Consider the following 27,576-nt stretch of genomic DNA (forward strand, 5'->3'; position numbering starts at 1 on the left):
AGGGACATTTATTGCTATTGACAAAAAAGTACGTGTGATGTTATTGTTGTTGTAAAAAGACAAACAAGGTACATATACATTTATTTACTGACGAGGTACATGTAAAATCATTAAATAAAGAGGTACAAGTACAGTTATTGACTGATGAGGTACATGTAAAGTAATTGAATTGAACTGAATGATCATGGCTTTAAGAACACCCCAACCCTACAAGTGAACTGCAACTTCCCATTGCAAAGGAAACCAACTGCAGGCATCAGCAATTTAGCATACATTTTGATGTAGCATCATGAACTTTTTACAATATAGTTGGTTACTTACCCCTGCTAAGTATGAATAGATCGCATTTGTTATCCTTCAATGAATCATACCTTCAAAAAAGTTTTGCTTTTTTGAGCAGTACAAGTTATTTTCGTTTCAAAACTTATTATTATCATGTTTCATCGTACGAAACAATTGTTATAGTTATCATATATCAGATCAACAGGCCTGATGACTTAATTGTGACATATATCGACCAAAAAAACTGCTGCCCGTAATTTACAAAATAATTCGAAACGGTATTTCATGAAAGCTTCGAATTGTGGTTATAAATAAACAACAAAACAGATTTAAAACGTCACTTCGGTCACCATGGAATCCTTTATACTTCAAGAAAACATTGTAACCAATTTTGAATACGGATCAAAGTTATCCGCAGCAATGCAGTAAATATTATAATGTGCTTCATTTCTCATTATTTTTAAAACAAATGGACACTAGTGGACTGAGATCCATCAGCACCTGTTCCGTTACTCCAAGGTATCAATCAAGATTTAATATTGTTAACATTGCTATATTCTATTCATATACAAACGTTTGATGATTATCCCCACCGCTCAAGCATCGTTAGATTTGCAATCGACATACCGTAAATTCAATATACTATGCATTAAATGCCGGTATTAAAATCCACAATAGAATGACAAGTGTCCATGCTTGAACAGCACCAAAGAAAAGGACAAGCGTACTATTGTACTGAATTCAATTTGAGACAACTCCCACTACATTTATCTTTTAGTCTGTCCGATTCGGTGAAAACAAAACCATTTCTATATCTACAGAAATGTTGTCATTGGTGTCAATGCCTGATATACAGAAGGTAGAACGTTTTTACCGATTATCAGAAATAATTGTCAAAATCTGTTTAAATTGACACTAACAGACATTGCCATACTTCTGCTTGGCTGGATCTATATTCTGGCTGACATGTGTATTTAACTTCCTGACAAAATATGCACACTAGGCTTTGAAATACATAAATACAAATGACTTCCTATGTAGTCTTCATCGAAACGAATCAAGAGCATCAAGGTCAAATCCAAGTACAGTAGTTAGTCCGCGTAACCAGTGACCCGGAATTCAAATTTGGAAACCAGGTCGCTTACGCAAAACAGCACTGAGTTTTATACAGCAATGACAATGTGAAACATGTCAATATGAAATGCCTTGTATTTATTCAAGATGAGCTATTTGCAAAACATGCTATCCTGTCGCAGATTAAAAACGTTAATGATATATTAAAATAATCCCTTTCAAAATATACAAAACATGCAGTGGATCATATCACTCTTAACACTTGAATATACACACAGACCTGTAACCAGAGCTCTCGCTACCTTACAATTATTTCAAGTCAACTTTAATTGCTATAATTGCCATATATTTTGTATCACATAACCCAAAAAAGTATGCAAAAAACTTGTATTTGAAATAGGATTAATTTTCACGCAAACCTTATCTACAGTTTGACCTCGTTGGTCATAAACCAACGTATTTGTCTGCAACACAAACTAGAAATCAGCTGCATATATCACTCCTCTTTCATATGATTGTACAATTAATTAACAGTGCCGTTTTATTTACATGTGTGACAAGGAGTTATACATTCCATATGCTATCAAATCATCATGTAGGAGTCAATATTGTCATTTAAATAGATGAAACTGAAATAATCCCCTTGTAAATTATTAATTACGGCATTTTCTTTAAATAATTGAAGGAAGCGATGTATTGAAAATGAAAGTAAGAAAATAAAGTTGTGTTTATATGTGTACATTTCTAAGTATTAATATTTATCTTAACAACTACAGAAACAAGCTCAGTAGCCAAAAGTTTAAACTTAAACACCGTTTAATGGCACAGGGTAAACGCCAAATACATAGAACAAAAACACAAAAAAATCACAAGCAAAAGCACAAAACTCAACAAACAACCTTAATGTGTAACACATTGAAGATTTCGGATTTCGAACTTTTTTGTATATAAAAAACAAGGGAGTAAAGTCGGTTTTCAATTCTACGCCCATTACTTTCTTAATTGTTCATTGCACTTTGACAATGATACTAACCGTCGATTCGGGTTACAAATCGAAACTATTCAGACAAGTTCGGTATTCGTTTGCTTTTAAAACTGTTACGTATTGTATTTAATGAACCTTAACGTGAAGAAAGTGTGCCTCAGGTATATAAGTTCGGAAATTTGATATGCAAAGCTTTGTCCTCAAAATAGATCAATACAAAGCCTGTCGAGTTGATCGATACGTATTTAAATATTAAATCAAGGAGTACTTTCCTCCACATTGAAAACATAGCTGAGTTATTGATTAACGCGATTTATCTTATAGAGTATTTACATAATTGTGTTCCGTTTTTGGTAGATGATTTCATAAATTAGAAATGATCAAACTCATTCACGCTGGCCGTGTTTACTCGGGCTGTTTTATATAACCAAAATTAAATAAGCTGAAACCCTTACATACAGTGAAATGGAATTTGGAAGATTTGTGTAGACTGAAGCTTTAGCTCTTGTACAGTGATCCTACGAATTGTTCGGATTATAACTCATATAACTCGGATAAAACGAGTAAGTGTGTACTTATGTATCCTTATTAGTTGAAACTATTTAAAATTTGATTTGCAATGCTTTGTTCTCAAATAAGATAAAAACAATTTCAAACCTAACATAATGATATACTGAACAGTGCTAAGAAGACTGGTTCTTTCAACAAATATAAAGGCGTTTAAATGAAATAATTGTAAGAGATGAAATTGAGTTAAAAAGTGTAGTACAGAGTGGTTTATCTTTGAACCCATGTGACTCGTAAAAAAGAAGTTGGTATTGCGAACAGTACAGTAAGGCTAGCGTGTATAAAGCTTTGTTTATAAATGATTGATAATTGTTTTAGTGTTAGATCGAAGTATATTTCATCGAGACAGCACAAACAGTTTATTTTGACGGGAGACGTAGAATGAAATAAAACTTTGTTGACATAAACATGAACGACAACCGTTTGAATATTTTTCAATGCAGTGCAATGTGTTAGCCAATCGCTTACACGAACCATTAAGGTAAATGCTAAAATCCTATACATTAAACAAATTCATTAATAATGAAATCAATTAGTGAAAAAAAATGTTAAACATGCATTTACGAGAACGCAAACGTTTCACGTAGTAGTTGTTTTAAATATTTGTATCTTGTTACTGTGACGAATGATTTTGTCATAACGACTTTACTTATTAACTAAAACGTATTTTACCCTATACTGGAACAATCTAATACTATACAATTGACGACAATAACTGCCAAAACTCGCACAATACGGACCAAAGTTTGCTCATACGAGTTTCTAGACTATTGATTGGCTAATTAGCTTGAACAAACAGGATTAGAAGCAATGGTCATTTTAATTGACTGCCTAAACTCACCGTAAAACGAACATGCTGTAAATTATTAAATTCGGCAGCCGTTTGGTTTTTAATCTTACCGACTGTTTCTAAGCTGTACTTCAACCACTTTATACGGTTTATTATTACAGTTTTGTTTAACCTGTTCGTGAATATTAGGACATTTCCTATTTTGGAAACCTGAAAAAATGGACGACGACGTGAAAACGTTTGGCAAACGATTTACAAATTAATCAAGGAAAAATGCTTCCTTAGCAAGTACAGTGCATTTGACTGAATCCATAAAGTATTTGCAAGGTCACTTTAAAGGATTCGAGATCAGCAAAGTCCAGTCTAGAAAAACAAAATTCATGAATGAAAAAGGAAAAAAAAAATCAATAATAAAGTAAGGTATAATTCTTTTTTAACCAAAATGCCGTAGCATACGTAATAGCTAATTGATAATATACTTTTTAATAACAATGTCGTAACAATGTGATACCTAGTCGTTTTAACTGCCTACTTAGTTGTTTTGAGGAGAGCGTGTCTCTTTTGCAATATACGTAATCGTTATGACAATATACTCAATATTTTCATTTAAAAAATGTCTTTATAACAAAAAACCAAGTCCTGAAACATAATGTTTATGCTGTTAATTCAAGAGACTCTATCTTTTGGATAAGCTACTTAGATGTTTTAACCATATACATATCATATATATATCGACATTCTAAGTCGCTTTAACAAACACACTTAAACGTTTAAATTTACTACGTACAGACATTTGCATGCGTGCAATATTTAAGTGAACAAGTATGTTATCCGAAACTAAAGTAACATCTTAATTCAAGTATTGTTGTTAACAAGAACACTGCAGGACCCTGTAAATGGAAAGCAATGATGCTACAATTTTTTGTGATTGTGATTTATAAGGTCTGCCCACGCTCATATGTTACATTTGGAATTTCGAATCACTTGCAAGCATATTACTCTTACCTTGGAAATCACATGAAAACATATTAAAAACACAAATACGTGATTGTAAAACAACAATGTCACGACATATACATTATTACACAATATTGACGTATCTCATAAGCCGGTCAGTATAGCATCCACAATTCATCTACCCAGGTCGTATGTCCCTTTATACAATTATTTTCTTATTTATATATTACTGATATTCTCAGAACACGCCGGATATTCCATTGCAAGTAGTTTTTTTTTGAATCTGTGGATATTGACATATATTAAAGATATAAAATATTTTGAGCTTAAACCTTGCTTTAACTGCCGTTAATGAAAGTACCACACGAATAAGGAATTTTCAAAGAATGGAACACAAATATGGTAAAATAGTTTTGTTTTAGTATGTACGTACAAAATGCAGTTGCAGTTGCATTAACATTTATTTGTGTAAGTACAAACTAACAATCTGTTCTTAGTGGTCTACATAATATTATAAAACTACCTACAAACTGGACCATCAACTGTTTATATCTACCGTTTCACATGATTAATATATGTATATCGGCTGACTGTTGATTTAGTGAAATAAATGTCTTGAGAAACTTGAGTACTACTGCCTTTTCATTAGTTAAACTATTATATTGACCTCAGATACATGTGTCTTGTTTAATTGGAGTATTTAACACTTCGCTGTGCATGTATTGTCAGGTTTGTTTCAAATTTCATACCATAGTTTTAGCACTTTCAACAGCTTGTTGCTGTCGATATATAAAGATTCTGTGATAGATGTTCTCTCCGGCGATATTTCCTTCGTCGAATAATACCTGGTTCAAAACCTAAGCATGAAATTGAGAATTAAATATCAATATAAAAGGATTCAGACTGTGATTCATAAATACACTCCTTATAACTGACTTGTATACATTTATTTCGCTCGTTAAGCTATTTAATACCCTGCTTTACATTGCAGCGTTGTAAGATGATACTGTTAGAATAAATATTGATTGAGATACTATTCAATGCAGATCAAATGAAGTCGTTTAATATCATAAATTTGTCGATATTATTGCGTGACAAGATTCGTGATCTCCTTATTGAATGTATTAAATGTATGGATAGTATGACTGAACTTATTCCTTGCCAGTATATCGCATATTCAATTCCGCTTAAAATGTGACACTAAATAATATGCCATTAATGACAGCGATAAAATATTCGAATCAAACTCGAGTTTGTATTTTAGGTTTGCAGCCATCTCCCTCGAATTTACCTGGTTAAATATTATTCTTCCTTACGCGGAAGTTTGTTCTTGAGATAGTTAGCATTGTAATGTGCATTTTAATCTAATGACCATATCATTAGCGATGTTTTTTTTTTAACCGATTTTATACGTTCAACTACATTAACATTAAGAAACAGTTTAAATACATCATTATCATTTTCGTCTCAAGAGGTTTTATGGCTTTCTTAAGCACAGAAGACATTTGTTTTACGCACAAAGCAAAAAATCACGACACAGTGTAGAACTTTGATCTTCATTCAATATACTTATGCTGTCGTATGAAATCACGTCAGATATAGTTGTTTCTAAATCACGCCATATCCATTTGTAGCCTGGCACCACTTAGTAAACGACAGCATAAGTATTTTGAATGAAGATCAAAGTTCTACACTGTGCCGTGATTTTTTGCTTTGTGTGTAAAACAAATGCCTTCTGTGCATGTAGTACTGCCCAGGTCAATGCTGTGCATGTAGTACTGCCCAGGTTAATGCAGTCCATGAAGTATTAAGTCGTTTTTTTTTTGGAAAAGCGCTGGCTACGTTATATGGGTATTCTACATTGTAAATGCATTATCTTTATTTTTACTTGTTTCTATAATTGGATAAAGGTTTGCCGAATAAAGTCGTTGATATCCTAGCAACAGCGCACGTGTGGCATATGCATATAGATTAAATGTGCCAAAATGACTATTTTAACACTTTTATGAACGTTATGGTTTACATATATTAATGAGCAGTTTCATTATTAAATAATTTTCTGTACTTACCTGGATAAATGTTTTATAAGACTCTCTCTTTTTTTAAAATAGCTCATCAATATTATTTGTCTTTACAAATACATTATTTGGTTCAATTTGTTTCTATTTTTGTTTTTTCCATGGAAGCTGATATGACAACACGAAGGCGACCCAAGCCATCGGGAAGAAGAAATGAGTATGATTGAATGTATCTTTTTATTTATTACTTAACAATTGAACTGCTGTTTAACTATATAGATCAGCTATGTTTTCCGAGTTTATTTAATTAATGTCCATTACAATTGAAATGTAACTGGTATCAGGGCGCCATTATGGGGATACGTCACAACAGCCTTGTTTTATTATCCCTTTACTGCATCTGTTTTTTTAGCACGGAGGAGTTGATACTACAAGTTGGACAAATGCCTTTTTCGAACGGATGTCTGGAATCCCCTAATACAGGGCATAGACCTTCTACCATAGGTATGTAATAATATATATCTATAACATCTACAATTCTTCTTTTATTCTACTGTAAATAACCATCAATAATTACCGCATGCATTGTTCTGTCTTAAAAGTCGAAACAAAAAGGTAGACTTGATACTACTTTTTAAGGGTCTGCTACAAAACGGTTGCATTTCCTTGTATCATGAAACAAATTTTCAAACTTGGGAAAATATTTATTCACATTTGCTTTGATTACCTGTTTGACCTTTCCAATATTCATTTAGTAAATGGTGATATGTGTATGCAATTATGCATGGTTTAATTTAAAAAAAATACATTTGTGCATGTTTGAACACAATATTTGTTCAATGACAAATGTGTACAAAATGCTTGCACAGTTACACTTGAAAAATAGTAAATAGTAATAAAGTTGATCGACCATCGTAGGAAAATGAACCAAATTCGTTTAAAATGTTGACTCTCCGTATACAATATTGACTCCCTACGATCGTGTCTATAAATGATCAACCCCACCGAAAAGAACCGTGTTTCTATTAGTGACGAAATTTTTGTAAGGTATTGGACACCATAAAATAACCACCCCTTAGTAATTATTCTTAGAAATAACATATCGACCACCCGGTCATGATATTAAGACTTCTACATGCAGTGAAACGATACTAGGGAGTCGTCATTCTGTATAAAAAGTGACCGCCGTGTTATTGTTTATCGACACTTGAGTCGAATGTATCGAATTGTCTACATACAGTAAATTATAACCTGCAAAGTCGTTTTTCTATGGGGGTAGTTGTTATTTGTAAATGTTAATTTGCCTTCGTGTAAAGGAATCGTAACATAATGACCTGATAGTCGAAATATTATTTTCTCCCACCTCAGATAAGTAGATCCATTAATTTAACCATGCTAGAAATTCTTATCTTGCCCAAGGGCGAAGATAAAATGCCCGTATGGAACTTCTTTTTATGGTCACCACATTGTAATTACCTCCCTTGTTGAAGATTGTCGTCTGTAGCTCATCATAGAATCCTTGTCTTGTGGCAATATTTAGAACGCGAGTTAATTATTTCTCGCTTCAAATGTCACCAGAAAACAGTTTTCACGCACCTTTCAAGAAATAACGCTTCACTCTTCTAAGAACTATTTGAAGACCGATCAGACCATTTACATACTCTGAACCACTGCGCGAATATCTATGACAACCACGAATTATCGCATATCCGTACGCAATTAGTTTCACTATCCTGGTGCCACTCGATGGAATGATAACCAGGTTTTTTATTCAATCAGGGTCGAAAAACTCCATTACACCGACGTAAAAATAACAGCCACCTCACCGGCAATAAATGTGTTGCATGAGTGTGAGGCGTTCCACGGGTAACAGCGTAGCAAACAATCTTCTCTTTTTAAAGATACGGTGTTTAAAATTAAATAAAATACCAGTTAACCTCCGAAAATAAGCATAAAAGAAACAAACGTTAGTGTAAAAACGTATTGTATTTCACTCGTGTTATTTTTTTTTTATTTTCAAACCTGGCATTTTTTGCATTTCTTCTATGACTTTCGTGAAATGATATACGATCTATCAATGAAATAAACACATATCCTTTTTTTGTGACACCACGAATTTCTCATCAATCAGAATATCACTGTGAACTGACGTAGACATATCAGACATATTTTATCTCAAAGTCAATAAATTTTTATTTATAAAACAATCACAGGGAAATGGCTTAGATATGTCATACATATCTCACGTATAAGTCAATCACTTCGAAATGGCTAAGATATGTCATAAATATATTATATATAAGTCAATCACAGGGAAATGGCTTATATAAGGTAAACAGTTTAACATGCTTATATTGTTATTGTTGTTTTTTTCATTATAGCGGATGAGGCAGAGCCTATGCGAACTAGGCCATCGGATGAGTGGAAGGAACACGATATTAAGTATTGCTTTCCAATACCCGGCTAATTATGGATAATATCTTACATAACCATATCAAATGCAAATTAGCTCTGCATGGTCCAGCATAAATAAAATATTTGAAAATTATAACAACTTTAAGATGGAAAGGTAATTTATTTATCGATTTGTTTGTCCGTTATTTCTTCAAGCAAATTCTGGTTTTATCTTAATCCTGTTGCCTTTTTAAGTGTTTCAAATGTCCAAACAAACGATGTATTAGCATACACATCAGCATAATATTTAACGACTCTGTTATAAATTTTTCTTAAAACACAAACAATTGATCAACAAAGCATTCGCTCCGACGTAGGTTTTTCATCGTTGTCGACGAAGTGCTCGTTTTACCGGAAATTATATCAAGGATTTTTCCGCTAAAATTATATCAACCTAATGTGCCGATTATAGGTAACTTGCAATCCTAGCAACACTAGCAATAATATACTGGACAAGCCCAATGTCCAAGTTGCACTGATAAGAATATATTGAACCAGCGCAATGCCCTTTGTGCATGCAACACTCGTAATAATATACTGGACAAGCCCACTGCCCTATGTCCAAGCAATAGTGCCAATAATATACTGGACAAGTCCAGTGCTCTATGACCATGCAACACTAGCAATAATATACTGGAAAATCCTAATGCTCTATGTCCAAGCAACACTGGCAATAATACACTGGACATGCCCAATGCGCTATGTCCAAGCAACACTGGCAATACTATACTGGACAAGCCAAATGGCCAATGTCCAAGCAACACTGGCAATGATATACTGGACAAACCCAATGCCATATGTTCAAACAGCACTGGCAATAATATATTGGACAAGCCCAATGCCCTATGTCCAAGCAACACTGGCAACAATATACTGGACAAGCCCAGTGCTTTTTGACAAAGCAACACTGGCAATATCATACTGGAAAAGCCCAATGTCCTATGTAAAACAAACACTAGCAATTATATACTGGACAAGCCCAATGCCCTTTGTCCAAGCAACACTAGCAATAATATACTGGACAAGCCCAATGCCCTTTGTCCAAGCAACACTAGCAATAATATACAGAACAAGCCCAATACCCTTTGTCCAAACAACAATGGCAATAATATACTGGACAAGCCCAGTGCTTTTTGACAAAGCAACACTGGCAATATCATACTGGAAAAGCCCAATGTCCTATGTAAAACAAACACTAGCAATTATATACTGGACAAGCCCAATGCCCTTTGTCCAAGCAACACTAGCAATAATATACTGGACAAGCCCAATGCCCTTTGTCCAAGCAACACTAGCAATAATATACAGAACAAGCCCAATACCCTATGTCTAAACAACTATGACAATAATATACTGGACAAGCCCAATGCACTATGTCCAAGCAATACTGGCAATAATATACTGGAAAAGACGAATGCCCTATGTACAAGCAAGACTAGCAATACTATAATGGACCAGCCAAATGCCCTATGTCCAAACAAAAAAATGGCAATACTATACTGGACAACCCCATTGCTCTTTGACACAGCAACTCTGGCAATATTATATTGGAGAAGCACAATGTCCTATATAAAAAACACTAGCAATAATATACTTGAAATTCCCAATGCCCTGTGTCCAAGCAACACTGTCAATTATATACTGGATAATCCCAATGCCCTATATCCAAGCAACACTGGTAATAATGTACTGGAGATGCCCAATGCCATCCATATGTCCAAGCAACACTAGAAATAATATACTGGAAATGCTCATTACACTCTGCCAAAGTAACACTGGCAATAATATACTGGACAAGCCCAGTGCTCTTTGACAAAGCAACACAGGCAATATTATACTGGAGAAGCCCAATGTCCTATGTAAAGAAACACTAGCAATACCATACTTGACATGAACAATGCCCTATGTACAAGCAACCATGCAAATAATATACTGGACAAGCCCAATGCCCTATGTTCAAGCAACACTGGCAATAATATACAGGACAGTCCAATGTACTATGTCCAAGCAACACTGGCAATAATATACTGGACAGTCCAATGCCCTATGTCCAAGCAACACTGGCAATAATATACTGGATAATCCCAATGCACAATGTCCAAGCATCACTTGCTATAATATGCCCTATGTCGAAGCAACACCGGCAATAACATATTGGACAAGCCCAATGCCCTTTGTCCAGACAGCACTGGCAATAATGTAATAGAGAAACCAAATGATATATGCCCAAACAACACTGGCACATATATACTTGGCACACCTAATACACTATGTCCAATCAACACTAGCAATAATACACTGGACAGCCCAATGCCCTATGTCCAAGCAACACTGGCAATAATATACTGGGAAATCTGAATGCCCTATGTCCAAGCAAAACTTGCAATACTATACTGGACAATCCCAATGCACTATGTCCAAGCAACACTGGCAATAATATACTGGACAAGTCCAGTTTTCTATGACCATGCAACACTAGCAATAATATACTGGACAAGCCCAATGCCCTATGTCAAAGCAACACTGGCAATAATAAACTGGACAAGCCCAATGCCCTATGTCCAAGCAACACTGGCAATAATATACTGGACAAGCCCAATGCCATTTGTCCAAGCAACACAAGCAATAATATACTGGACAATCCCAATGTCCTATGTCCAAGCAACACTGGCAATAATATACTGGACAAGCCCAATACCCTATGTCCAAGCAACACTAGCAATAATATACTTGACATGCCCAATGCCCTATGTGCAAGCATCACTGACAATAATATACTGGACAAGGCCAATGCCCTATGTCCAAGCAACACTAGCAATAATATACTTGACAACCCCAATGCCCTATGTCCAAGCAGCACAGCCAATAATATACTGGACAAGCCCAATGCCATATGTCAAAGCAATACTGGCAATAATATATTGGACAAGCCCAATGCACTGTGTCCAGTCAACACTGGCAAAAATAATTATACTGGACAATCACAGTGCACTATGTCCAAGCAACATTGCCAGAAAAATATAGCCAAGCCAAATGCGCTATGGCCTAACAATACTAGTAATAATTGACTAGAGAAGCCTAATGCCTTATCTCCAAGCTACACTGGCATCAATATACTAGAGAAGCCCAAGCTGTAGGTCCAAGACATACTGGCAATAATATAATAGAGAAGCTCAATATCTATGTCCAAGCAACACTGGCAATAATATACTGGACAAGCCAAATTCCCTACGTCCAGGGAACACTGGCAATGATATACTGGAGAAGCCCAATGTCCTTTGTCCATGTAACACTGGCACTGAAATACTAGAGAAGCCAAATGCTCTATGTCCAAACAACACTCATCTGGCAAAAAATACTTTACAAGCCCATTGCCCTATGTCCAAGCAACACTGGCAATAATATACTGGACATTCCCAATTCTCTATGTCCAAGCAACATTGGAAATTATATACGTTACAAGCCCAATGCTCTATGTCTAAGCAAAACTGGCAATAATATACTCGACAAGCCCAATTCCCTTTGTCCAAGCAACACTGGCAATAATATACTTGACAAACCCAATGCGTTTTGTCCAAGCAACACTGGCAATAATATACTGGACAAGCCCAATGCTCTTTGTCCAAGCAACACTGGCAATAATATACTGGACAAGCCCAATGCCCTTTGTCCAAGCAACACTGGCAATAATATACTGGAGAAGCCAAACGCTCTTTGCCCCAGCAACACTGACAATAATATACTAGACCAGCCAAATACCCTTTGTCCAAGCAACACTGGCAATTATATACGTGACAAGCCCAATGCCCTATGTCTAGGCAACACTGGCAATAATATACTGGACAAGCCCAATGCCCTTTGTCCAAGCAACACTGGCAATAATATACTGGACAAGCCCAATGCCCTTTGTCCAAGCAACACTGGCAATAATATACTGGACAAGCCCAATGCCCTTTGTCCAAGTAACACTGGCAATAATATACTGGAGAAGCCAAATGCTCTATGCCCCAGCAACACTGACAATAATATACTAGACCAGCCAAATACCCTATGTCCAAGCAACACTGGCAATTATATTTTTGAAAAGCCCATTGCTCTTTGCCGAAGCAACCATGCCAATAATATACTTGACAAGCCTAATGCTCTATGACCAAGCAACACTGGCAATATTATACTGGGGAAACCCAAGCAGCACTTAAAACTCCTCAATGTTAAAACACAAATATACATTCAAAGGATTGGCATTCATTCATAGACAACTGTCTGACATAAGTCTAGGTAAACATGAAGCTTTTAATCTAAAAAAGATATATATAAACTTTTTATAAAAGTCGCAAGTAAATACATTCTTGTATAAGCTTGAATATAACGTCCATACGTCAATACATCGATAAACATTAAACCTTTAGCAAGGTTAATATATCTTTGAAAAACAAATCCATAATTGATTTTGCAACCTTAAGCGGGACACTATTTTCGTAGCAGTAACTTCTGTAAAGTGAGATCCGTCATAAAACACATTTTTCTTCTTTATTCATATTCGTGTATTTTTAATTTATTATTATATGGGGATCGAGTACCAAGTGGTGCAGGGGGGGGGGGGGGTAGAGTTTTGAATTTTGTTAACACGTCAGCTTCTTGTACTATAAACAAATACATTGCTGTAAAAGACAACTAAGTACGATATGTGTGCATAATATATATCTTTTCATTAACTGTTATATAATATTTTATGGTTATGATGTGATACATTGTATTAACAATTTCATATATCAGTTAAAATTTTATATTGGAAACATACGTGTTATTATTGTAGAGAAGCATCAGCCGATTGCCCATCAGAAGACGAGCAGCACATGTCTCAAGTCGAACGACCTCTCATTCATAATACAGCAGTAATTCCCGAGGCTCAGGGGTAAGATAAACATACGCTTATACCAATGCAATAAATGAAAACTACCGCGATAATAAATGTATTTAAAATTTAAACCCCTGTTTCATATAGCCGTAGTAAATGTAATTTGAGATAGTTAAGAAAAACGAATGTATCAAAGATAAGTTTATAATTTCACTGTACATGTCTTGAAGGTTTGTTTTGTTTAGTCAAATATAAAATATCCATACATTTTAGACCTGCATACACTTACATCGAACGGGATAATAAGTGATTTAGGGCAACGCTTAACGATGAATAGAGGAGCGTATTTTATTACATGCAATCACTAAACTATAAAACGTGTTATTTATATGATATCTAACTTGTCATTTTTATATTGGTAGTATCATTATCAATGATATCAGTGAGCCATATATTGGAAGATTAAATACCGAAATAACTGAAAGTAAGTGACTAGACAAGATCCCCTCTAAACGGCGCTAATCGTTTGGCATTTGTGTTTTCATTTGAAACTTCATTTTGTTCAAGTTTCCATTGCTTGTGAGTCAGACTGTTATTTAAATATGCACTGGGTGGTAATGTGGTCAGCCAATACTTTAGCAAATGGCTTAAATGTTTATTCAATTTTGACAAATACCTTTCTGAGAACTCTAATATTATAATTTAAATGCAGATTTTTGATATGAAAACAAGTGTAGTGTGTAACAAATTTGTATCATAACATCTGAGAATTATGACTATATATAGACGAAAATAATTTTAGGTTCAAGGTCAATTAAAGAAACGTTTCTAATTTTTTGGTTTTGTTCAAAAAGAAAATGAACCAATATCCTTCTTTGCGAAAGAGGATTGTAAATTTTCGCCAAAGGCATATGCTGTTGCAATCTAAATGTGTTTATACATTAGCTCGTGTACGAACACAAAACTGAACTTTATTGAATACAAGGCGTGTTTTTCCGGATATATGATTATCCTGTCCTTACTCTCACAATATGGAATTTTGGAAGCATGCAACAACGCGCTTATATATCAACAGTGACATAAATTTACTTCACGTATTTAATTACGCACATGATTGTTGATGCAATGTTTAAAGTATATGTTTTTGACGTCATTTGATACAAACAATCTCTTAGAAATAACAGTTTTAAAACATGCATGTTCCATTGCGGTTTTAAACTCCGAAGGGAATCAAGTCCAGTTCCCACGTTTTCATAAATGTAAAGATCTAAAGAATTATTATCAACAGACTATCTTGGGATATGGCATAATGTATGTTGAACTGGGGCCTTTTATGAGATGTTCACGTAGCAATGAAATCAATATTTATTCGTAACAGGCTCGAGCGTCTTACAAATTGGCCTACAAACTGGACCGGTTCATATTCGTTACTTGCTATGGAACGTGTCCTGATTTTTTTTTTATGGTTTGATCAGCATGGGTTACTCAATAAACGTATTAAGAGAATGCATTTTTATAATACTTGGCTATTTGCTATAAAGGTACCCATGTACTAACAATCTATATAGTACACACTTCTTACTGGAGTACATGTTGTGCTGGTATTTATTCATTGCGGCGCTATAAGTATATATATGCATATGAAACGTTGTTACTCGCACTAAAAGTAGCTGATGTACAATCAGTTTATACAAGTATAGCCCCACCGCCATTTATTCTTGGCTACAAGGCCACTTTGTCAAATAATGTTAAGTTATCAGATGTACAAAACATGTCCTTTTGGGGTATTATTGGCCGTATTTGCTAAATGTAGATGGCCGGTGAGCATCGAAGTAACATGTCTGCTTTAGGTTTTGTTTTATAACCAATCAGATTAAGGAACGTAAGAGGATTTTTGCGCAACGAACATAGGCATTGGTCAAACGAGCGATTACTTTTTAGGTACAAAATCCGATACATATACAATACTTGTCCATATCTAGAACATCAACACCATGAATCAACGAAGTCATTGTATTAAGTTTGATCATCAAGATAATGCATTTAAACTATGAAACTATTTAAGTATTTAATCATTACACCCATCACAATCTTCAACATCTAAAATTCATAATATACAACTTTTAAAGAACTGCATATTGAAACTTTTAATCATAAAATGACTGACAATTGCCCAACATGAATGAAATAAATGCATTGTCCCGCTTAACTCTCATACTCATAAGTGTGTACACGATGAAGTCGTTAACTTGATGCTGTACAACATAACTGTACGAAGACCTGAATGTAGTCGGATATATCTTGCTCAGTTCAAGCATTCCATTTTGAATTCTCAGATAAGAAAATGTGATTGGTGAAATGTCTTTGTGTTCGGCACTATAAGGGTGTTTAACCGTACAAATCAGTTCAGCACTTATGATACCATCTGGAACCAACTAGGAAAGGGAGGTTCTTTGACATACATTTGCCACACGAGTTTACATTGAATTTGTGATTTAATTTCATAAGAATAAAATGCCTTTGTTCAGCTTTATGTCTATATTTGATAAACTCGTTTGGCTGAATACAACGGGTTTATACAAATGTCTCGGCTCTTCTCCACATATATTTTTGCTGTTGCGACACAGATGCAATATAAGATGAACTCTGGATTAGTTGCTGTCTCTCTTCAAACCACCATTGGTTTCAAGTATGTTCGCTCTGTTGCTACATATTCGCCGCTGAGACAGTCATGAGTTCACTGACTCTTAAAAATGTTTGTTCATTGGGCTCTGCTAAGTAGTTGTGATCTGCATTCAAAGCATTAACATTGGCATGTTCAAGTGAGAGTTTTAGAAATAACTTTCAAATTGGCAATTGGAACATACTTAACATTATCGTCTTTTAACGAATGCTCGATAAGCTAAGGGGGTTAACTGACCCTCAATCCAAATTTAAATGCACTGTACATGCATTTCTTTAATGTGTGTGAAGACAATGTTTTTTTTCATCTATTTGAATATCATAGTTTCAATTTCCGAACTATTTTTTAAACCAGAAAGCCGACTTAATTTTCCATTATACAAAAATTATTTTATTATTTTATTTTTAACGTTTGTAGGCAACAGAACGAGATCAATAGGGACAATACAACGATTTTAAAGACGATAGAAAAACAAGAGAAAGCTCGGTAACGTGTACAAATTGATATGATTTTAATCGTTTTTGACAAGTAATTCCGAAAGCTTCAATACAGCGTTGTAAGGGAAAACATATCACATTTAAACGAATAATTGTATTGGTTTTTAAATAATTAAAAATGTTAACAACCCAAATATACTCATAACTGTTTCTATTTCAGGGAGGAAGAAACAAAGCTGCAACATAACATTGAACAGATAATGAAAGAATGTTCCGGTTTGAGGTTGGCTTCTGTAACATATATTAAATAAAGCATGTCAAGCTACATTTAAATAAGAATGCCTTATTACGTACTGTTAAACTGGTAGCGCGCATTTGTTATGTAATAATTATTATATATCTAAAGAAGGTAAATAATTAAAAATGTTAGCAACCCTAATATCCTCAAACTGTTTCTATTTCAGGGAGGAAGAAAAAATGCTGCAAGATAACATTGAGCAACTGATGAAAGAATGTTCCGGTTTGAGGTTGGTCTCTGTAATATTTGTTAAATAAAGCATTTGAAGCTAAATTTAAATAATAATGCCTTATTGTGATTACTGGCCATGCACTTACTACGTTATGTTAACATCAAAGCTTGCATTTGCTATTTAATAATTTATATATCTAAAGGAGGTAAATAATTAAACATGTAAACAACCCTAAAATACTTATAAATGTTACTATTTCAGGGAGGAAGAAAAAATGCTGCAAACTAACATTGAGCAGATGATGAAAGAATGTTCCGGTTTGAGGTTGGCCTCTGTAACATATATTAAATAAAGCATGTTAAGCTACATTTAAATATTCACACCTCGACTTCCATTCCTTAAATGAACTGCCTTTCGTCAATTGCTTTTATTAATCGATGAACGCAATATCTTCGGATATATTCGGATCGCAATTCATCGTATTACAATATACATTAAAACTATTGATCTTGTTATTGTTGGTTTTGTGTCAGCAGATCCCGTAAATAAATCAACAGTTTAGAAAGCGTTAATTTGTTATATTTTAAATGTATTTCAATTATACGTTTAAAAATGATTTAAAGTGGTTGATCCTTTCCCGCGTAATTGTGACGTCATTTGAAAAAAAGGTTTCTGTTTACAGTCGTGCCATTTTATTTACGGAATGGGTAAGAACGGATTACTGAAAGGTTTTCATAACTGAAATGAATTATTTTTTAACAATTTTTGAATGTAATAAGGAACTATTGATGAAAATATAAGTAATGAATTGCGGAGTTGATGTCATTATCGGGGATATCAACGCAATTGGGCTGGTCAAAGTACACGTGGAGTCCTTTGGACTCCGCACACTTTGACCAGCCCAATTGCGTTCATACCCCAAAACTGACATCCACCCCGCAATTCATTCTTTAAATAATAATGCCTTATTATGTGGTCATGCACTCTACGTTCTGTTTGTACATACAGGAAGCTCGCACTTGCTATATTTACTCATTACTGTGTTTATTTCAGGGAGAAAGAAAAATTGCTGCAAAATAACATTCGACAGCTGAAGGAAGAATGTACCGATTGGAGGTTGGCCTTTGCAAACATAAAATAAATGAACATATGTTAAGTTACGTTAAAATTATTTTGTTAGGGTATTGTTAAAGTATGGGTTGATTTTCGAGGAATTCATGTTCAGCATGTTGTTAATTCAAAGAGGAAAACTAACCATCTACTCAAATAAGAGGACTGATTGGTATTTACATAGAATGCAAGGTGGAGCAGAGTTTAGCTTTGAAGCAGAAACAAAGTGCATTAGACGAAAAAGGAAAGGCGCTTTCACCACTGCAGTATACAACCAAGTACAATTAACATCAGCATTAACAGTATTAGCAGATACTAGGACAATATTTCGTTTTTTCCTTAAAGCATTGACGCTGTTCAGTAAAAGAAACAAAACTCATATATCATCTTTCTTATAGACGGTAATATTGATATATTTTTTTCAAAATAATATTTTCTTATTTAAAATTTCACGATATAAACATTCCTTAAAGATTTGTTGAGCAAACCACAATCAACTTTAATAATATCAAATTATATAGGGTCAGTGATTTTCTTTTCTTGGTCTGTTAATATGCTTGTTGTGAAAGTATTTCATCACCAAATATAGCAATATTGATACATTGATATCTTATGTAAACAAATATGTGAATTAGTTATAATGTTATAATCTTAAATTTGAATTACACTTTTCTCATGCTAAAATAAAACATCCAAATTGAATGTTATAAAAGTAATTCCGTTAAGCTTCAAGACATCGTTAGGGAATAAAACAAACATTTGAACTTACACTTGTATGTGTTTTATTCTCTGAAAGTGCTGTGCAAGAACCAAGGCTAATTAAAATATGTAAGTGTTGTAATATGATTATTGGCCCTATCCTTACTAAGTATTGTTATATTGGTAGCTCGCGTTTGCTATTTAATCATTTATTTATCTCAAAAAATAACATGTAACCAACCTGAATAAACTCAAAACTGTGTCTTTTTCAGAGAGAAAGAAAACGAAATTAAACAGCTGAAGAAAGAATGTAACGGTTTGAGGTTGGCCTTTGTAGCATAGATTTAATAAAAACATGTTATAAAGCTACATTAAAATAATGTCTCTCAAAACGTACGTTCAACAAGTTATTTATATTATCCTGTTTTTACACAAATCAAAACACAAAAAACAACAAAGTGGTTAAGGTTAGTGTAGCACAATGTAGTACAGGTTGTAGTTCGCAGAATACATGTACAACATGTGTTTTATTCAAAGCGAACAAAAAAAAACACATCTACTTTAATTGTAATATTAATTGTTATTTACAGAAAATGCAATCAAGAGCGGACATTTGCTTTGAGCCGGAAACAAAGTGATTTAGACAAAAACAGAACGGAGCTTCAGTCACTGCAGAAAACAATCGAGTACGATTTACGTCAACATTACAAACAGTAATATCAGAGACTAGACTTAGGACACCATTTATTATTTCTTTAAAGCACAGACGCTGTTAAATTTAAAAACAATACTCAAGAAACCATCACTTGATATTGTATCATGTTATATTATTTGTTTGCATTGATGCAATTTATAAATAATAATGATACAAGTTACCTTTATATAAAAGTTTTTGTTATTTTTTCCAATTAAAGAGGCAGCCTGTGTATCCGTGTTATTATTGTTCAATTGCATGCCATCTATATATTGTTTTTTTCCATTATTTTAGATTTAACAATAAATGCTTAAGAGAGTATAATGTCGCAATAAGGTAGGTCAATTAAACATTATTCAATACGCAACACATGATTAAATAGTCTTAATGATTAGGTTTTGCTTTCTGTAAAGTGTCTATAAAATATTTATGACTACCCGGTAGCGATTGGTAATAATCATACTAATTTGTGTAGTTTAAAAAAATATATATAATATAATTATTACACATTTGGAATGCTTTCATACTTTTTAACCGTTTCTATTGCAGAACAAATGAGGAAGATGTGTTTGATCTGAAACATAAAAACTCGTAAGTATCGATATTTTGTTCAATGCTAATTAATGTAGCTTTTGAACAAAATTTAATATAATTTTTATACTGTTTAAAATGAAATGCTTTAATTATTTTAACCGTTTCTATTGCAGAACACTAGAGGAAAATATGTCAGATTTGAACCATGAAAACTTGTAAGTATCGATATGGTTTTTAAACATGTTTATTCGGCGCTCTATTAGTTCGTCTGTCTGTCCACATATCAGACCTGAAACTTATATTGATTTCGTTATAAGTATGTTTATACGTCTATAGCATGGAACAAAATTCGACTATCTAATCTAGCGGCTGGGATCTGGATATTCATAAGCCATTTGTACGTTTTCTGTGTCGAAATATTCTTTTTTTAAACAAGACATGTATGTAAAAACTCATGCAAACAAGAGATGTTTGTCAATATTTATATGACAAACTACAGAAAAAAGCCCAGTATCCAAGTTATCCAAAACTCCACGAAAAAAACAGTGTATATATAATATATACAACAATCAGGCGTGCTTATCAAGGATTGATAGGTACCGCCTTGGAACGGTCAGTAAAATGTTAATTTGTTGGGGGGTTAAACCAATTTGCATGCACAGCCTCACTCATATCCCAACAATCCTGAATAAATAAAAGCGCATGCAAACAAATGAGGTGTGTCAATTAGTATTTATATGAAAAACTACAGAAACAAACTCATTAGACAAAAAATACAAACCCCGTTTAATGGCACAGGGTAAACGCCAATTACGAAGAACACGAAACAATCACAAACAAGACACATGGAACAACAACACAAAACTCCCAAAACAACACAGTAAATACTATATACAAATTAGGTGTGTTTATTAAACACTACCAAATATCGTAAACTTACCAAATTATTTCTCCTCCGCTGCCTCAACTGCAATTAGCTCCCCTAGATATAATAATGTTTGAAGCTTTGGCGTATATACAAGTAATGCTCCAATACGTAAAGTAAATTGTACTTACTGTTCGTTGTACGGCAATCCGGGTTTCGGCAATAGTCCATGCTAAGGCTATTGGGGCAGTTTATATAATTTACTTTTTTAAATGTACTCTATTCAAGTGTAACTCGAACAATAGTGTCTCTAGTCTTTATTTACATGCATTGGCGGTATATTTCGGACATAAACGATTATATGTTGATTAACGTCCCCTTGTAGAGGTTTCTACCACTCAGCAGTATAATTTGAAAGTATTGCCCTGAAACCTTTGCATTCAGACGTTTTCTGAAAGTCTCACAAACTTTGATCAATGGTTGTATATGAATACGTGTGTACCAAAATGTGTGGGACATTGTTAAAACAACGCAAACTATTGCAATATGAGACATAAACATTATCAGTCCCGTCCATGCATCGCAGTAAGATTTGTTGTTATTCGAATGTTGACATGGCATAAACGTCCGAAACAATTCGTATACCGAAAATGATTTAACAGCGCTTAAACATGTTAACATTATCGGTAAAGGTAGGCACGCAACTGAAACATTCGACCCTAACCGTTTACTGTAGCAAATGTATCAGACGCATACATGTGAACAGACGAACTTTGTAGATATGTTTTTCTTTAAAGAAATCGTCGAGACAATAAAAGTTTCTAACATTTGACTTTACAAAAATTTGCTTTTAACTTTGCACTGTTGCAAATCCATTTTTTACTATTTTCAGACAGATGCATGAAGAAGTCGATCAGCAACTTAAAAGACATCATAAGTAAAACCATTATTGTTTCGTTTTTAGTGCAATGCCATAAGATACATTATTAGATGTTATGCAGAAAAAAAATACGAGAGAATATAGGTTTGGCCTTGATAAAATGTTCAATTGAAATAAAAAAAATACCCCTTTTGCTCAGAACTTATAGTGTATACTTGTATAGTAAAACCAAATAATATCCTTGTCAAAAGGTATAGTTGAACTTGTTTGATATAATGACAAATTTCAGATTAGTATCTATTTGGATGTGATTTTGCTTCAAACACACTCATACTGGTGAATTAGAAGTACAACCTCCGCTTACAGTCCGTCTTTAGTGGTCTCCCCCTCACAGTCAGGGGTAATTTGTCCTCTCCTCACTGGATCCTGCAATGAACCCTTTTTTGCCTAAATGTGTTCAACCAAGTGATCTAACACTGCTAACAAAATATGGAATCGCAGTTTTCAATTATAACGTTAGAAAATTGATAATGTTTTTTTGTGTATTAAAATGATTTTATTCCACAGTTTCCCAAACAATTGAGATACGTTCTATGGCGGCATCTTACATGACTGAATTAAAGGCATTGGTGACAAACTATGCTAATTCAGATACCTTATTTTTTTATTACTAAGTTGCCCTTCTGTACAGCTTTAATATATAGTCAATGCGTTTGTTCCAGGCAGGAGGAAACCATTCAAAAATTGAACGAAGAGAAGTCAAGGTAAATAGTTTTATAAAGTCCTGGTTCTTTCAATACATAAAAGGGAACTATAAAGCCAAACCCAGTACGCTATAACAGTTGATCAAGGTCAAGATTAATGCAACATGACTAAAGGCCAAACACACATTAAGCAAGGGACACATTGCTGCAGACAACAGTCAATTTTAACAGCTATCAAATTACAATTACTTTGGTTAGGAAACACTTACTGAGACTTGTTATTACTGTTCAGTTCCATCAAATTTCAGTTGATTTATTGGTGTCGACTTAGTTTGTTTGGAATTAAAATGCAATTTCAAGTAAAATGTATAATTATTATAGTATAACAAATTTACAGTATATAATTATTTTCAAATTAACCTTTGTCCATTTTTTTGCAATAAGAAACATACATACGCGCGCGCACGCATTCACGTACACGAGAGCACACGCAGATACAAACGCTTACGTACATGCACAAGTACACACAAGCATTCTCAAACAAATTTTAGATTAAACAGTGTTGAAACACTGCAGGGCTAGTTTCCTTTGTTCCATAAATAAAATAAAATCATATTTTCGTTCGACAGCATTATTAAATTAGTTTGATATAATCTTTTAACTCGAAACAGAATATATTTGATCAAAAGAATGAGTTTGCTTAGAATAACACTATCACAAATACATGTGAAGTATGAAGTACAACCTACCCTCACAAGTCCTTAGAAGTATTACTAATAATATTACTTCTACTATTACTACTACCTCTACTACTACTAACACTACTACTACTACTACTACTACTACTACTACTACTACTACTACTACTACTACTACTACTACTACTACTACTACTACTACTACTACTACTACTACTACTACTACTACTACTACTACTACTACTACTACTACTACTACTACTACTACTACTACTACTACTACTACTACTACTACTACTACTACTACTACTACTATTTCTTCTACTACTACTACTACTACCACTACTACTACTACTACTACTACTACTACTACTACTACTACTACTACTACCACTAATACTACCACTAATACTACTACTACTACTACTACTACTACTACTACTTCTACTACTACTACTACTACTACTACTACTACTACTACTACTACTACTACTACTACTACTACTACTACTACTACTACTACTACTACTACTACTACTACTACTACTATTACTACTACTACTACTACTACCACTACTACTACTACTACTACTACTACTACTACTACTACCACCACCACCACCACCACCACCACCACCACCACCACCACCACCACCACCACCACTACTACTACTACTACTACTACTACTACTACTACTACTACTACTACTACTACTACTACTACTACTACTACCACTACTACTACTACTACTACTACTACTACTACTACTACTACTACTACTACTAATCTACTACTACTACTTCTACTACTACTTCTACTACTACTACTACTACTACTACTACTACTACTACTACTACTACTACTACTACTACTACTACTACTACTACTACTACTACTACTACTACTACTTGGCTTTTTTATTCATCATTTGTTACCAAAATTATTGAAGGAAACGCCTTATACTTAGAGTAGTGTTCTTATAGTAGCTCTAGAAGGATTATGCCTGTCATATTAGGAATGGAGAAGAAATAAGACGGTTGAATATTAAAAACACGAGATAATTGATAATCACGTTGTACATGTTAAGTGCTCATAGAAAACACAGTCAACTAAAAGCACTCGACAATTGTTCTTGTATTCTAGTATCATGTTAGAATTAATCACCATCAACAAAAAACCTCATCAACATTCAATTTGCTGTTAACATGCTAGGAATTCCGATTATAATGGCATTACACTATTTGAATGATAATTATCAATACTATTAATTACTTATAAAATAGTGAAAAACTGCCTTATGTTTATAACGGTTTTAAAACGTTATTCTTCATCAGTTTTAAATCATTTCGTATTAGCTATTGGTGCCAAAGTTTGTACTTTTTAATGTATATTGGTCTCAGGCGAAATTTAGTACAGACGGATTATTGAACTAGTTTAAAAAGATATCCTAACAAATTTGCAGCATATAATTATTTTCAAATCAACTTTCTCAGGAAAATTTTGCAACGAAGCACACATACGCGCGCGCTCGCATACATGCACACGAAAACTCCCGCAGGTAAAACGTTCACGCCCATGCACAAGTACACACAAGTACACACGCTGACAACTGTCATCAAATATCAGTTAGCTGTTTGTGGTCCTTCCCTTCTTGTTGGGCATAAGTGGTCACCAAATATCAGTTAGCTGTTAATGGTCCTTTCCTACCTGTTGGGCGTTTGTGGTCCTTCGCTTCCTATTTGGGGTTAGTGGTCATCAAATATCAGTTTGGCGTTAGTGTTTCTTTCCTTCCTGTTGGGCGTTAGTGATGCTTACCTTCCTGCTGGGCGTTAGTGGTCATCAAATATCAGTTAGCTGTTAGTGGTCCTTCGCTACCTGTTGGGCATCAGTGGTACTTACCTTCCCGCTGGGCGTAAGTACTCATCAAATACCAGTAAGCTGTTACTGATTTTTCGCTTATTTAGCATTAGTGGTCATCAAATATCAGTTACCTGTTAGTGGTCCTATCCTTCCTGTTGGGCAATAGTGGTCATCAATTATCAGTTAGCTTCCTGTTGGGCGTTGGTGGTCCTTCCCTTTGTATTGGGCGTAGTGGTCCTACTCTTCTTGCTTGGCTTTAGTGGTCATCAAAATTCAGTAATATTTTAGATATCCTTCTTTTCCTGCTTGGTGTTAGTGGTCATCAAATATATGTTTGGTACTAGTGGTCCTTTCTACCTGTTTGGCGTTAGTGGTTATCAAATACATGTTTGGTACTAGTGGTCCTTTCTACCTGTTTGGCGTTAGTGGTTATCAAATATATGTTTGGTACTATTGGTCCTTCCCTACCTGTTGGGCGTTAGTGGTCAGCAAATCCAACTTAGCTGTGGTCCTTTCCTTCCTGATGGGCGTAAGTCGTCATCAAATACCAGTTAGATTTTAGTGGTACTTTCCTTCTTGCTGGGCGTTAGTGGTCAAACCTGTCCTGCTGGGCGTTAGTGGTCATCAAATACCAACTAGTTGTAAGTGGTCCTTCGTTTCCTGTTTGGCGTTAGTGGTCATTAATATCAGTTAGCTGTTAGTAGACGTTCGATACCTGTTTTGCGTTAGTGGTCCTTCCCTTCCTGCATGATGCTAGTTGTCATCAAATATCAGTTAGCTGTTGGTGGTCTTTCGCTACATGTTGGATGTAAGTGGTCATCAAATATCAGTTAGCTGTAAGTGATACTTCCCTTCCTGCTGGGCGTTAGTGGTCATCAAATAACAGTTGGTCGTAAGTGGTCTTTCCTTCTTGCTGGACGTTAGTGGTCATCAAATATCAGTTAGCTGTTAGTTGTCTTTCCCTTCTTGTTGGGCGTTAGTGGTCCTTCCCTTCCTGCTGAGCGTTAGTGGTCATCAATTAACAGTTGATCGTAAGTGGTCCTTCTCATCCGGTTGGGCGTGATTGGTCATCAAATAACAGTTGGTCGTCAATGGTCCTTCTCTTCTTGTTGGGCGTGATTGGTCATCAAATATCAGTTAGCTGTTAGTGTTTCCCCCTTCCTAATGGGCGTTAGTGGTCATCAAATATCAGTTTGGCACTACTGGTTATTCCCTACCTGTTGGACGTTAGTGGTCATCAATTATCAGTTTTGCTCTAGTGGTCATTCGCCTCCTGTTGGGCATTAGTGGTCCTTCCCTTCATGTTGTGCGTGAGTGGTCCTTCCCTTCATGTTGGGCGTTAGTGGTCATCAAATACCAGTTTGCTGTTAGTGGTCCATCCCTACCTGTTGTGCGTAGGTGTTCATCCATTCATAGTTTGTCACTAGTGGTCATTCCAAACATGTTGGACGTTAGTGGACATCCATTCAAATTGTGGCACTAGTGGTCCTTCCCGACATGTTGGGCGTAAGTGGTCATCAAATAACAGTTGGGCGTTAGTGGTCACCAAATACAAGTTAGGCGTAAGTGATCGTTCCCTACCAGTTGGGCGTTAGTGGTCATCCATTTCTAATTGGACGTTAGTGGTATTTTCTTTCTGCTGCGCGTAATAAGTTATCCACTAACAGTTGGGAGTTAGTGGCCCTTCCCTTCCTGTTTGGCGTTAGAGGTCATTTCAAAGTTGTATCTATTTAGATCAGAACTATTTTGCTTCAAACTACACTCATTCTGGTAAATTAGACGTACAACATCAGCTTACAGTCCGTCGTTAGTGGTCTCCGCTAAAAGTTTGGCGTAATTTGTCCCATCCGCATCTGGAATTAACCCTTATTGCGTAGATGTGTTGAACCAAATGATCTAAGACTGCTCACAAAATATGGGATCGCAGTTTTCCATGTTGATGTTAGATCATTGATA

At 34.7% G+C, this 27,576-nt stretch overlaps 1 protein-coding gene across 6 annotated transcripts in view; it reads left to right on the top strand.

The window, feature by feature from the left end:
- The window catches only part of LOC128222228 (golgin subfamily A member 6-like protein 2), a 57,171-nt gene that overhangs the window by 21,658 nt on the left and 7,937 nt on the right, over positions 1-27,576 (top strand). For 3 of the 6 annotated variants that reach the window (XM_052931170.1, XM_052931169.1, XM_052931171.1), the window contains exons 2-17: positions 6,842-6,890; positions 7,086-7,177; positions 9,055-9,115; positions 13,944-14,042; positions 17,086-17,154; positions 17,326-17,388; positions 17,570-17,632; positions 17,837-17,899; positions 18,629-18,691; positions 19,657-19,707; positions 19,975-20,070; positions 20,373-20,414; positions 20,628-20,669; positions 20,786-20,827; positions 22,370-22,414; positions 23,080-23,121. In XM_052931170.1, coding sequence (XP_052787130.1) covers positions 6,847-6,890; positions 7,086-7,177; positions 9,055-9,115; positions 13,944-14,042; positions 17,086-17,154; positions 17,326-17,388; positions 17,570-17,632; positions 17,837-17,899; positions 18,629-18,691; positions 19,657-19,707; positions 19,975-20,070; positions 20,373-20,414; positions 20,628-20,669; positions 20,786-20,827; positions 22,370-22,414; positions 23,080-23,121 — 977 coding nt within the window. In that variant the 5' untranslated portion in view covers positions 6,842-6,846. Of the gene's footprint in view, positions 1-2,591; positions 2,905-6,841; positions 6,891-7,085; positions 7,178-9,054; positions 9,116-13,943; positions 14,043-17,085; positions 17,155-17,325; positions 17,389-17,569; positions 17,633-17,836; positions 17,900-18,628; positions 18,692-19,656; positions 19,708-19,974; positions 20,071-20,372; positions 20,415-20,627; positions 20,670-20,785; positions 20,828-22,369; positions 22,415-23,079; positions 23,122-27,576 lie in introns of those variants that run through there. The other 3 variants (XM_052931172.1, XM_052931168.1, XM_052931173.1) reach the window with 3 other exon arrangements.

Source organism: Mya arenaria, chromosome 16, assembly GCF_026914265.1.
Source record: "Mya arenaria isolate MELC-2E11 chromosome 16, ASM2691426v1".
Classification (NCBI taxonomy): Eukaryota; Metazoa; Mollusca; class Bivalvia; order Myida; family Myidae; genus Mya; species Mya arenaria.